Source organism: Monodon monoceros, unplaced genomic scaffold, assembly GCF_005190385.1.
Source record: "Monodon monoceros isolate NGI ecotype Baffin Bay Population unplaced genomic scaffold, NGI_Narwhal_1 Super_Scaffold_19, whole genome shotgun sequence".
Lineage (NCBI taxonomy): Eukaryota > Metazoa > Chordata > Mammalia > Artiodactyla > Monodontidae > Monodon > Monodon monoceros.
The window spans coordinates 57,683,555-57,697,301 of record NW_021703775.1 but is presented as its reverse complement, the minus strand read 5'-3'; the positions used below and the strand labels follow the sequence as shown (position 1 = coordinate 57,697,301).

General features: G+C 37.8%; 1 protein-coding gene across 2 annotated transcripts in view; it reads left to right on the top strand.

Moving 5' to 3' along the window:
* The first annotated feature begins 711 nt into the window (after window positions 1-711).
* GALM (galactose mutarotase) overlaps window positions 712-13,747 on the top strand; it is an 87,342-nt gene continuing 74,306 nt past the window's right edge. Inside the window, exon 1 of one of the 2 annotated variants that reach the window (XM_029232545.1) lies at window positions 712-754. In XM_029232545.1, coding sequence (XP_029088378.1) covers window positions 748-754 — 7 coding nt within the window. In that variant the 5' untranslated portion in view covers window positions 712-747. The remainder of the gene's footprint in view (window positions 755-13,747) is intronic. The other variant, XM_029232546.1, reaches the window with a different exon arrangement.

Sequence of the window (13,747 nt, the reverse complement as noted above, 5' to 3'; positions counted from 1 at the left end):
TCCATAGGAAATTTTAAATATAATACACTGTTTTAGTGTTCATTTTAAAATGTAATTTCTATAGACAAGGCCCAGAAATCAAAAGGAAATTCTCACCATTTTCTGATGGATGCATCGTTTGAACAACTAGAGATGCAAATTATAAGATATTCATACCCAAACTCAATTTCCAATATTGCTATTTCACTTAATATACAAAACTTTTGTTTCCTGCCTCACCTTCTGCAAAAATCAAATAAAACCTTTACCTTACTTGTGAGCAATATTTCCAAAGGATTGGAACCCTAGAGATGTATTTTAATTAAGACATGTTTAACATGAAATCCAGCTTAGAACAAAGTCCATTCAGAAACGAATCAATTAGTTCCTACGAAAGTTTGTCAAATCCAGAGTATACTATTTGCGATGATACCACTTTCCTTGTTAGAGATCACCAAGAATGAGCACTATGGTGCTTTTACCCAAACTAGCCCCTTTAATTCAGTCCACATTTGGTTAGTTATGGTGATAAGACACCAGCGTTCCAGGAGGATGCACCCTGCAGGAAGTGCCTCAAGCACTATTAGCTCACTGTGTAGTCAAGTGTAACCACAATGGTATTCTCTTTCAGATGCTGTTATCAGGCACATCTGCTTTGGGGCTGGAGCTGCCACTGTGTTTGGCCTCTTCAAAAACATAATAATTTGTGACAGATCTGCAAAAATAAATATATTGACCCTAGAAGGATATCTGGTATATGACCAGACAATGACAGGTAAAATTCATATTCTTGTTATCAGTTATAACCACTTACCTTTAGTCTTAGAAATAATATTTATTTTCACCTTTCTCTTTGTCTCATATAAATTGATAGTGTTTAGACATCTTTAAAAATAATTGTAATAAATAAAAAGAGTAAAATCATAGCATCCACTGTTTAGAGTAAATAGAATTTATCGAAGTAAATTCATCTTGCATATGAAAATATAGGTAAAATTAACCGGTAGCTGCTCAAACGTTTAATAAAAACGTATTAAGTGCTACAGACCACTCCCAATTATAAGTGATCAGTAGTATGTAATAACTTTTTGTTAATTATGAGCTCTCAGTTCTCCTTTTCTTTTTAAATTTGAGTAAAAAAATATCTTGGATATGGCCCACCCCACCCCTTCAAGGAAGTTTCCATGGTAAGCAAGTCACTAATAACCTCATCCTTGCCTGATCGTTGATGTTGAGACCAGTATAAAAATGACAAGGAGTGCTAACAATAACACATAAACTAGGGGTTTTATTTTTTATTTTTAAAATTAAAAAAAATTTTTTGGCCATGCCATGTGGCATGTGGGACCTTATTTCCTGGACTAGGGATCGAACCCTTGCCCCCTGCAGTGGAACCTCAGAGTCTTAACCACTGGACCACCAGGGAACTCCCTAAACTAGGTTGTTTAGACCTCAGTTGTTTTTTTTTTCCCACAATTATTATTTTTAACATCTTTATTGGAGTATAATTGCTTTACATTGTTGTATTAGTTTCTGCTGTATAACGAAGTGAATCAGCTGTACATATACATATATCCCCATATCCCCTCCCTCTTGCGTCTCCCTCCCACCCTCCCTATTCCACCCCTCTAGGTGGTCACAAAGTACAAAGCTGATCTCCCTGTGCCATGCGGCTGCTTCCCACTAGCTATTTTACATTTGGTAGTGTATATGTATCAATGCCACTCTCTCACTTCTTCCCAGCTTACCCTTCCCCCTTCCCATGTCCTCAGGTCCATTCTCTACGTTTGTGTCTTTATTCCTGTCCTGCCCCTAGGTTCTACAGAACTGTTTTTTTATTTAGATTCCGTATATATGTGTTAGCATACGATATATGTTTTCCTCTTTCTGACTTACTTCACTCTGTATGTCAGACTCTAGGTCCATCCACCTCACTACAAATAACTCAATTTCATTTCTTTTTATGACTGAGTAATATCCCATTGTATATATGTACCACATCTTCTTTATCCATTCATCTGTCGATGGACACTTAGGTTGCTTCCATGTCCTGGTTACAGTAAATAGTGCTACAGTGAACATTGTGGTACATGACTCTTTTTGAATTATGGTTGTCTCAGGGGATATGCCCAGTAGTGGGATTACTGGGTCGTATGTTAGTTCTATTTTTAGTTTTTTAAGGAACCTCCATACTGTTCTCCATAGTGGCTGTACCAATTCACATTCCCACCAGCAGTGCAAGAGGGTTCCCTTTTCTGCACACCCTCTCCAGCATTTAATGTCTGTAGATTTTTTGATGATGGCCATTCTGACTGGTGTGAGATGATACCTCATTGTAGTTTTGATTTGCATTTCTCTAATGATTAGTGATGTTGAGCATCCTTTCATGTGTTTGTTGCCTATCTATATATCTTCTTTGGAGAAATGTCTGTTTAGGTCTTCCGCCCATTTTTGGATTGGGTTGTTTGTTTTTTTGACATTGAACTGCATGAGCTGCTTGTATATTTGGGAGATTAATCCTTTGTCAGTTGCTTCGTTTGCGAATATTTTCTCCCATTCTGAGGGTTGTCTTTTTGTCTTGTTTATGGTTTCCTTTGCTGTGCAAAAGCTTTGAAGTTTCATTAGGTCCCATTTGTTTATTTTTTTTTTTTATTTCCATTACTCTAGGAGGTGGGTCAAAAAGGATCTTGCTGTGATTTATGTCATAGAGTGTTCTGCCTATGTTTTCCTCTAAGAATTTGATAGTGTCTGGCCTTACATTTCGGTCTTTAATCCATTTTGAGTTTATTTTTGTGTACAGTGTTAGGGAGTGTTCTAATTTCATTCTTTTACATGTAGCTGTTCACCACTTATTGAAGAGGTCGTTTTTTCTCCATTGTATACTCTTGCCTCCTTTATCAAAGATAAGGTGACCTTATGTGCGTGGGTTTATCTCTGGGATTTCTATCCTGTTCCATTGATCTATATTTCTGTTTTTGTTCTAGTACCATACTGTCTTGATTACTGTAGCTTTGTAGTGTAGTCTGAAGTCCAGGAGCTTGATTCCTCCAGCTCCGTTTTTCTTTCTCAAGATTGCTTTGGCTATTTGGGGTCTTTTGTGTTTCCATACAAATTGCGAAATATTTTGTTCTAGTTCTGGGAAAAATGCCATTGGTAGTTTGATAGGGATTGCATGGAATCTGTAGATTGCTTTGGGTAGTATAGTCATTTTCACAATATTGATTCTTCCAATCCAAGAACATGGTATATCTCTCCATCTGTTTGTTTCATCTTTAATTTCTTTCATCAGTGTCTTATAGTTTTTTGCATACAGGTCTTTTGTCTCCTTAGGTAGGTTTATTCCTAGGTATTTTATTCTTTTTGTTGCAATGGTAAATGGGAGTGTTTCCTTAATTTCTCTTTCAGATGATTCATCATTAGTGTATAGGAATGCCAGAGATTTCTGTGCATTTATTTTGTATCCTGCTACTTTACCAAATTCATTGTTAGCTCTAACAGTTTTCTGGTAGCATCTGTAGGATTCTCTATGTATAGTATCATGTCATCTGCAAACAGTGACAGTTTTACTTCTACTTTTCTGATTTGGATTCCTTTTATTTCTTTTTCTTCTCTGATTGCTGTGGCTAAAACTTCCAAAACTGTGTTGAATAATAGTGGTGAGAGTGGACATCCTTATCTTCGTCCTGATCTTAGTGGAAATGGTTTCAGTTTTTCACGATTGAGAACAATGTTGGCTGTGGGTTTGTCATATATGGCCTTTATTATGTTGAGGTAAGTTCCCTCTATGCCTACTTTCTGCAGGGTTTTTATCATAAGTGGGTGTTGAATTTTGTCAAAAGCTTTTTCTGCACCTATTGAGATGATATATGGTTTTTATCCTTCAATTTATTAATATGGTTATCACATTGATTGATATGCATATATTGGAGAATCCTTGCATTCCTGGGATAAACCCCACTTGATCATGGTGTATGATCCTTTTAATGTGCTGCTGGATTCTGTTTGCTAGTATTTTGTTGAGGATTTTCACATCTGTGTTCATCAGTGATATTGGCCTGTAGTTTTCTTTTTTTGTGACATCTTTGTCTAGTTTTGGTATCAGGGTGATGGTGGCCTCGTAGAATGAGTTTGGGAGTGTTCCTCCCTCTGCTGTATTTTGGAAGAGTTTGAGAAGGATAGGTGTTAGCTCTTCTCTAAATGTTTGATAGAATTTGCCTGTGAATCCATCTGGTCCTGAGCTTTTGTTTGTTGGAAGATTTTTAATCACAGTTTCAATTTCAGTGCTTGTGATTGGTCTGTTTATATTTTCTGTTTCTTCCTGGTTCAGTCTTGGAAGGTTGTGCTTTTCTAAGAAATTGTCCATATCTTCCAGGTTGTCCATTTTATTGGCATAGAGTTGCTTGTAGTAATCTCTCATGATCCTTTGTATTTCTGCAGTGTCATTTGTTGCTTCTCCTTTTTCATTTCTAATTCTGTTGATTTGAGTCTTCTCCCTTTTTTTCTTGATGAGTCTGGCTAATGGTTTATCAATTTTGTTTATCTTCTCAAAGAACCAGCTTTTAGTTTTGTTGATCTTTACTATTGTTTTCATTGTTCCTATTTCATTTATTTATGCTCTAATCTTTATGATTTCTTTTCTTCTACTAAGTTTGGGTTTTGTTTGTTCTTCTTTCTGTAGTTCCTTTAGGTGTTAATGTTAGATTTTTTTATTTGAGATTTTTCTTGTTTCTTGAGGTAGGATTGTATTGCTATAAACTTCCCTCTTAAAACTGCTTTTGCTGCATCCATATGTTTTGGGCCATTGTGTTTTCATTGTCATTTGTTTATAGGTATTTTTTGATTCCTCTTTGATTTATTCAGTGATCTCTTGGTTATTTGGTAGCGTATTGTTTAGCCCCCATGTGTTTGTATTTTTTACAGTTTGTTTCCTGTAACTGATATCTAGTCTCATAGCGTTGTGGTCAGAAAAGATACTTGATACAATTTCAATTTTCTTAAATTTACCAAGGCTTGATTTGTGACCCTAGATATGATTTATCCTGGAGAATGTTCCATGAGCACTTGAGAAGGAAGTATATTCTGTTGTTTTTGGATGGAATTAGACCTCAGTTTTTTGACCTTTGTTGTCTTTAGCTTTCTTGGCCTGGCAATGTCTTTCATTCTAGACATGTTAGGGGATATTTTAATCAAAGAGAACAGATTTTAAACAGAATTGTATAACTTTCTCTTGTTGCTATATACTTTTCCAAACCATTGCAGCACTTTCCCCACCCCCACCCCAAGACCAGAAAATTAATAGGCCACGTTTATTTTATGACAGAAGAAAAGGGTCTTGCCCATGCATCTTATATTTATTTATTTTTTTGGTTACCACAAGTTAGCTATTGGGTTTGGCCTAGACCTGTGCTCTCCATCACGGTGACCACTAGTCACACATGGCTAGTTAAATTAATTTAAATTAAATTAAATGTAAAATTTAGATTCTGAGTCACACTAGCCACACTTGTGATCTATGGCCACATATACAATTGGCTGCTGCTTTGGACAGTGCTGGACTGAACTGTAACATAGGGGATGACTGTATCTCATTCATCTTGGTGTCTTCAAAACCTAAAACACTGCCTGGTACATAGGAGGCCCTAACTAGACACTTCTTGATCTAGATCAAGCTTCTCTTTTGCATAGCTCAGGAAAAAGAAGCGCATAAAATAAAGCATGTGAACATGGCAAATTATGACTATGTAGGTGTCTCAAAGACTGAACTGTAATTTGATTTGCTCCTTACCCATATTTGAAATGAGATCATTTGTAAGATATAATTCTGTTTTTCACACAACTAAACAAATATAGCTCATTTTGTGCACTGAATATACCAAAATGTGTATTATTTAAATTTGTAAGTCAACAATTGTATTAAATGTGAGAGAGAGGCACATTTAATGAAAGATTTCCTACTGTGAATATTTTTCAAAAGTGAAAATTCCTTTCCCAAAGTGAGTAGTCACTCTCTGATTTATCTTTAAGAACACCTTTATATGAAAATCAGAATTTGCACTGAATTGAGAATTAGGCAAACAAAAATAGTTGTCTTTAAAGGTGCTATCATAAGCATCCAATGTTGAAAACTTTGTAGGATAAAGTTACTATTATTACTAATTATAAATAACCAGCACTGTGTAGCCCTTTACAATGTACAAAGCAGTTTCACATACTTTGCCTCATTTGATTCTCACAGAAACCTTATGAGGTAGGGTAGGTCCTTTCTGCCTTCATTTGTTAGACGAAGTTTGGAAAGACTAATCTTTTGTCTCTAAATTCTCATCATCTTTTCTTTCTTTCTTTCTTTTTAATATTTATTTATTTATTTGGTTGTGTACAGCCTTAGTTGTGGCAGTCGGGCTCCTTAGTTGTGGCTCCTGGGCTCCTTAGTTGTGGCATGCAAACTCTTAGTTGCAGCATGCACGCGGGATCTCTAGTTCCCTGACCGGGGATCGAACCTGGGCCCCTGCATTGGGAGCGCAGAGTCTTATTCACTGTGCCACCAGGGAAGTCCCTCCATCATCTTTTCATTATACCAATGAGGACATATGAACTATCCATGGTGATTAGATTGGAAATGGAACTTTTGATTTTTTTGCTCTATTTGGATGGAACTACTTTGCTGGAAATACAATTTTTAAAGCAACATGTAATTTGTGTGAACTAAAACTATTGTTTTACACATCTGAAAAAATATATATATTTAATATGTATCTCAACACTTGTTCAGAGAAGGCCTTCAATAAATATTTGCTAAATAAATCAATGAAAAATGAGTGGTCCTGAAAACATACTGAGCAGACTATATCAGTCAAAGTTTCGTTGCAGAGAACAGAATATACTCCAGTTAGTTTTAGCTGGAAGTATTAATACACTTGAAGAGAATAATTGAGAATATTAATGGAACAATTCTCAAAACCACACCTCAGGACTAAGATACCAAAAGAGCTGTGCTCTTCCTCATTGAGAACCTGACATCTTCAGAACTACGGCACCACAGCCACTGTCTGGAAGCTACCAGAATCAAGAAGCTGCCACTTCCACAGCCAGCTCCAGAATCACACCTTACCAACTGTAATCTGAACCAGCAAAATGGTTGCACCACCCATGCTTCTTGATGTTCACAAAGCTAATGACTGAACAATGAGAACTCTGTTATCTCTGATACAGAAGAAAAAATTTTCTCCACAGCTATGCCTATCAGAGAAACAGACTTCCAGATCTTACACGAAAGTGTTTGTTTGTTGAAACCTACATACTTCCATAAAACTAGCTGCAACAGAGTCTGGAGAATGTGATTTTTGGCTTACCAGTCCTCTGCCCTACAGGAAGCATACTTGAAGCTTGAAGGAGGATGAAGTGGCTGTTAGGTGCAAGCCTGTTTATGTTCCATACTCACCTAACAAAATGAATGTTTGGTTTAAGTAGACCACGCATTTTGTGCTGCACATTTATAGAATACTGAAATTATACATATATGTAATATATGTATATATAATTTATATATATATAAAGCTCCATGATGACAGAAAAGTTATATGATCAAATCTCAGATCCCAGGCAGGCCATTTTAGCACAACTTCTTGCAAGGGAAAAAACATTTTAATGATTGGCTATTTTGCCTCCCATCTATCTAGTATTATTACCCACTATTTTCTAGATCGGTACTCTCAAACTTTAATGTGCACATAAATCACCTGGGAATCTTATGATAATGCAGATTCTGATTCAGTAAATTGGAATAGAGCCTGTGATTCTGCATTTCTAACAAGCTCCCAGGTGATGCTGATGCTGCTGATGTGAAGACCACATTTTGAATAGCATTTTATAAGCCCTCTCCAACCAGGTTGTCCAATGGAGTATGCTGAGATAATGATTCCCTTCAACACTTGGGGCAGTTAGGTTAGGCCAGGTGCAGGCAGAGCCTCCAGACCAGATGGCTCCATCTTACATCAGTGTGCAATATTAATATTTTCTACCTGTGCTGTGATGTGGGAAGCATTTGAATAAATGTTTGAATAAATATGTCCATTATTGAGTCTTGGTCAAGTATTGGCCAGTATATATGCTCTTTTTGGAATCTTTTATTAGTCACAGATTTTTTTTTAATATTAAGTATTCTTTCAACAAATTAAGAGAACTAAAAATAGGAATAATCAACTTACATATCACCAAATTAACTGTTGTGATAAAAATTTTTTTATTGAAATATAGTTGATTTACATCTTGTAATAAAGATGTACAGTGAGAAAAGAAAGTACTAATACAGTATGTTATCTCATTCTGAAAGCAAATCTTAAGATGGCTTCAGCTGTTCTGCCAATGACACCAGAATGACCATAGGAAGGGAGAAGAAAGTCAATCTGCTTGATTGTTTCCATAGTGCAATGCTTTTGAAAAGCAAAGTGAAAAGAAGTGAAAATTTACAAAAATGGTATTTGGAAATGTTTCTGCATAAATACCAATGTGTTCCTCTACAATTCAGACATCTTAATAGATAGATAAATAGATAGATGTGTGTTTGTGTATAAATATATGTTTGGGAGGGTTGTGGGGTTTTTTTGGTTTTGGTTTTTTGGTTTTGTTTTGTTTTTTATTTGGTTTTGTCCTAGAAACAGTAAGACAAACTCAAGTCATTTTAAACTAGGTAAGACAACAGTTCTACCTAATCAAATTGAGTTCTTTTCACAAGTGGTGACATTTCGACCACTCCTTAAACCCCTTTTATACCCCCCATTTCTCAATACTATCAACCAGCTGGAGGTGGAATACTAAGGGGGTAATTGTCAGGTGAGCAAAGAAGAGAATTTTGTAACCACAGCCTTACATGGAGAGCAGTCTTGTATGTACTATGGTGTGGGGTTCTGAATGGTCATGGCACCTTGGGTATTGTATGTCAAGGGAAGGAGGGCAAGGAAAGCTAAGATCACCAGAGATAAATTTCACCTACTTCACAACTTTAAAAGATTAACTCTGCCAGGTGTTGTAGTGGAGAAGGAAGATTGGATTGCCAGTGACCTCTAGACTATCATGCCCCAGTCTTAGAGGTTCAAATATAAGAAAGAGAAGAATGGGTTAAAGAAGACAATCTAGAAATGAACTGTATTGAATCATCAAGTCTCTGTTGATTGCTGTTTACTTTATCTCCCGGTATTTTTGAGAGATATAGTTGTGACACGCCAGACTTCACAGTTCACTACTGGGACAGATTCAATGATTCATAATCCAGTTGACACCGTTGCCACATTATGAAAGGATTCTTATTTACAGACCCCCATATCTACAAATTAAGCTCTCTTCTGCATTTTCAGCTAGGCATACAGCCACCCAGCTAAAAACTTCATTCCCCAGCCTCCCTTGCAGTTGGCATGGCCATATAAAAAAGTTCTTGCCAATGGAATATAAGTAGAAATGACAGAAATGGTGCAACTTCTGCACCATTTGCTTAAAAAGAAATTGTTTGATTTCCATGACCTTTCTTTCCCTTCCTGATCCTGGAGTACAGATGTGGCGCTGAGTTAGCTTCCACCATGTGCAACACTAAAAGGGAGAGCAGAATAGCAAGATTGAAGGCACCAGATCCTGGGATGATGTTTATGGAGCAGCGCCATCCCCATGTACTTCCAGACTGTTACATGAGAGAGATGAACTTCTATTTTGCCTGTGTGCCTTATTTGGGGACCTGTTGTTTATGGCAGTTTCTAGCCTATACCTAGCATATCCATGTTAGTCCCTCCAGAGAGGGAAACTAGATTGCTGGAAATCCCAGTTTGAAAAAAGCTTGATACATTCTTTTATACTTTTCAGCTTTTGTGCCATGTATATGTGTTCCCTAGTTATTAAAAATTCATCAGTCGGGCTTCCCTGGTGGTGCAGTGGTTGAGAGTCCGCCTGCCGATGCAGGAGACACGGGTTCGTGCCCCGGTAAGGGAGGATCCCGTATACCGTGGAGTGGCTAGGCCCGTGAGCCATGGCCGCTGAGCCTGCGCGTCCGGAGCCTGTTCTCCGCAACGGGAGAGGCCACAACAGTGAGAGGGCCGCGTACCGAAAAAAAAAAAAAATAATAATAATAAATAATAATAATAAAAAAGTAAATAAATAGTCCCCCAAGGTTCAGTTAGCTGGACTACCTATGACTTGCCCCTACTAGTTATTTACTTCATTTGCATGTGGTCTTTGTCATTATTATAAAGAGAATGTCCTATTGCCAGAACAACTGTGGGGAAAGAGCACGCATATCACAATTGAGTGAACCACACCAGATTCAATTTCCACTGTGTTCTTCACTGCCCTTGCTTTTGTGTTCACAAAAATATAGGCCTTCTGCATTTCCTACCCATTTCTCTTCTCGTTTTGTCTCCTTCCAAAACTTCTAGCTGACATGTTCACTTTGTCCTGAATTTATTAATTTAACTTATTTTACTTATACTAATTAACATAGATAGCTTGTGTTCCTCCTACATAATAGATTATTTCTCTGAATTTCTCTTTTAGACCAAAGTTGTTCATTCAATCCTCTGAACCTCCCAACTTGCATGAGCCAATTAGTTCTCCTTTTGCTTGAGCCTGTTTGCACAGGGTTTCTTTCACTAAAAGATGACTCAAAACCTTTCTCTGGGGAGTTCCCTGGTGGTGCAGCGGATAGGACTCTGCACTCCCAATGCAGGGGGCGCAAGTTTGATCCCTGGTCGGGGAACTGGATCCCACATGCATGCCGCAGCTAAGAGTTCACATGCCACAACTAGGGAGCCCGTGTGCCACAACTAAGGAGCCCACCTGCCGCAACTAAGGAGCCCACGTGCTGCAAGTAAGACCCGGAGCAACCAAATAAATAAATAAATAAAACCTTTCTCTGGGGTTTTTATTCCTACAGCCAATTATTGGGAACGCTCACTACCATAATTCCTGGGATTTAAAATCAAGTTAACTAGATAAAGGAAGAAAGACTTGGCAGAGTGATCACATGTCTGTTCTTCCTCTCAAGCACCAATAAAATAAAAGTAAAGGAATATACAATAAAAAGGCACTACCCCCAACAACACTGGAAAGGAAACAGAAACAAAGAATATTCAACAAACTATGGAAGATGGAAAGTAAATGAAGTTATAACTAACTTAATAGAACAGAGGAAGGTGAAATCTAAGCATCTCAGAGGGGAATTCCAGTGAATGAGCCAGAAACTGAAAGTCTCAGTGTTTGGAGGCAGCAAGTACCACAAAAGGTAGAAATGAAGATGTGACTCTAAAATTAGTGGGATTGGTGACTATACGTGTGGAAAATGGTTGGACCTCTAGTCCTAGGTCCCCATCTAACGCTAAGCAGCCAGATAAATATTCCCCTCTCTACTCACCACTGCACAGGAGAATGGAAGTTCAAACTCTGGAGAAATCAACCCAAAAGGCTCTGGACTTGGAGCCTAAGCCACATGCAGGGCAAGGATAAGTCATAGAGTTGAAAACTGGTATATTATGTAAGAAGATATATACTGAACTATGGAAGCTCCAGGCATGCCCCTTTCCTGCTCCCAGAATGTCAGTAACCAAGCATATACCTAGCCCCAACCCTGGCCCAATCAGAGATTCTCCTGTAGGGGAAGTAGACAGTCCCAAAGAAGAGACCTCCAGACACTGACAGTAGAGGATCCCCCAATAATAAGGCTAGTTCACTACCCAGTCATTCTACAGCAAAGTCTTTCAGGCAACAAATCTTTTCAATGTACCCAGACCTTGTATATTTCAGGGATTAATCCTTTGTCAGTTGCTTCGTTTGCAAATATTTTCTACCATTCTGAGGGTTGTCTTTTCGTCTTGTTTATCGTTTCCTTTGCTGTGCAGAAGCTTTTAAGTTTCATTAGGTCCCATTTGTTTATTTTTGTTTTTATTTCCGTTTCTCTAGGAGGTGGGTCAAAAAGGATCTTGCTGTGATTTATGTCATAGAGTGTTCTGCCTATGTTTCCATCTAACAGTTTTATAGTGTCTGACCTTATATTTCGGTGTTTAATCCATTTTGAGTTTATTTTTTGTGTAGGGTGTCAGGAAGTGTTCTAACTTCATTCTTTTACATGTAGCTGTACAGTTTTCCCAGCACCACTTATTGAAGAGGCTGTCTTTTCTCCATTGTATTCTCTTGCCTCTTTTGTCATAGATTAGTTGACCATAGGTGTGCGGGTTTATCTCTGGGCTTTCTATCCTGTTCCATTGATCTATATTTCTGTTTTTGTGCCAGTACCGTATTGTCTTGATTACTGTAGCTTTGTAGTATAGTCTGGAGTCAGGGAGTCTGATTCCTCCAGCTCTGTTTTTTTCCCTCAAGATTGCTTTGGGTAAAATAGATAGCTAGTGGGAAGCAGCCGCATAGCACAGGGAGACCAGCTCGGTGCTTTGCGACCACCTAGAGGGGTGGGATAGGGAGGGTGGGAGGGAGACGCAAGAGGGAGGAGATATGGGGATCTATGTATATGTATAGCTGATTCACTTTGTTATAAAGCAGAAACTAACACACCATTGTAAAACAATTATACTCCAATAAAGATATTTTTAAAAAAAAAGGTTGCTTTGGCTATTTGGGGTCTTTTGTGTCTCCATACAAATTTTAAGATTTTTTGTTCTAGTTCTGTAAAAAGTGCCACTGGTAATTTGATAGGGATTGCATTGAATCTGTAGACTCTTTTGGGTAGTATAGTCATTTCCACAATATTGATTCTTCCAATCCAAGAACATGGTATATCTCTCCATCTGTTTGTCTCATCTTTGATTTCTTTCATCAGTGTCTTATAGTTTTTTGAGTACAGGTCTTTTACCTCCTTAGGTAGGTTTATTCCTAGGTATTTTATTCTTTTTGTTGAAATGGTGAATGTGATTGTTTCCTTAATTTCTCTTTCTGATCTTTCATTGTTAGTGTATAGGAATGCAAGAGATTTCTGTGCATTAATTTTTTTTTTTTTTTTTTTTTTGTGGTACGCGGGCCTCTCACTGTTGTGGCCTCTCCCGTTGCGGAGCACAGGCTCCGGACGTGCAGGCTCAGCGGCCATGGCACATGGGCCCAGCCACTCCGCAGCATGTGGGATCTTCCCGGACCGGGGTATGAACCCATGTCCCCTGCATCGACAGGCAGACTCTCAACCACTGCGCCACCAGGGAAGCCCTGTGCATTAATTTTGTATTCTGCAACTTTATTAAATCCATTGATTAGCGTAGTAGTTTTCAGGTGGCATCTTTAAGATTATCTATGTATAGTATCATGTCATCTGCAAACAGTGACAGTTTTACTTCTTCTTTTCCAATTTGTATTCCTTTTATTTCTTTTTCTTCTCTGATTGCCATGGCTAGGACTTCCAAAACTATGTTGAATAATAGTGGCAAGAGTGGACATCCTTGTCTTGTTCCTGATCTTAGAGGAAATGCTTTCAGTTTTTCACCATTGAGAATGATGTTTGCTGTGGGTTTGTCATAGATGGCCTTTATTATGTTGAGGTAGGTTCCCTCTATGCCCACTTTCTGGAGAGTTTTTATTATAAATAGGTGCTGAATTTTGTCAAAAGCTTTTTCTGAATCTATTGAGATGATCGTATGGTTTTTATTCTTCAATTTGTTAACGTGGTGTATCACCTTGATTGATTTGCATATATTGAAGAATCCTTGCATTCCTGGGATAAATCCCACTTGATCATGGTGTATGATCCTTTTAGTGTGTTGTTGGATTCTGTTTGCTAGTATTTTGTTGAGGATTT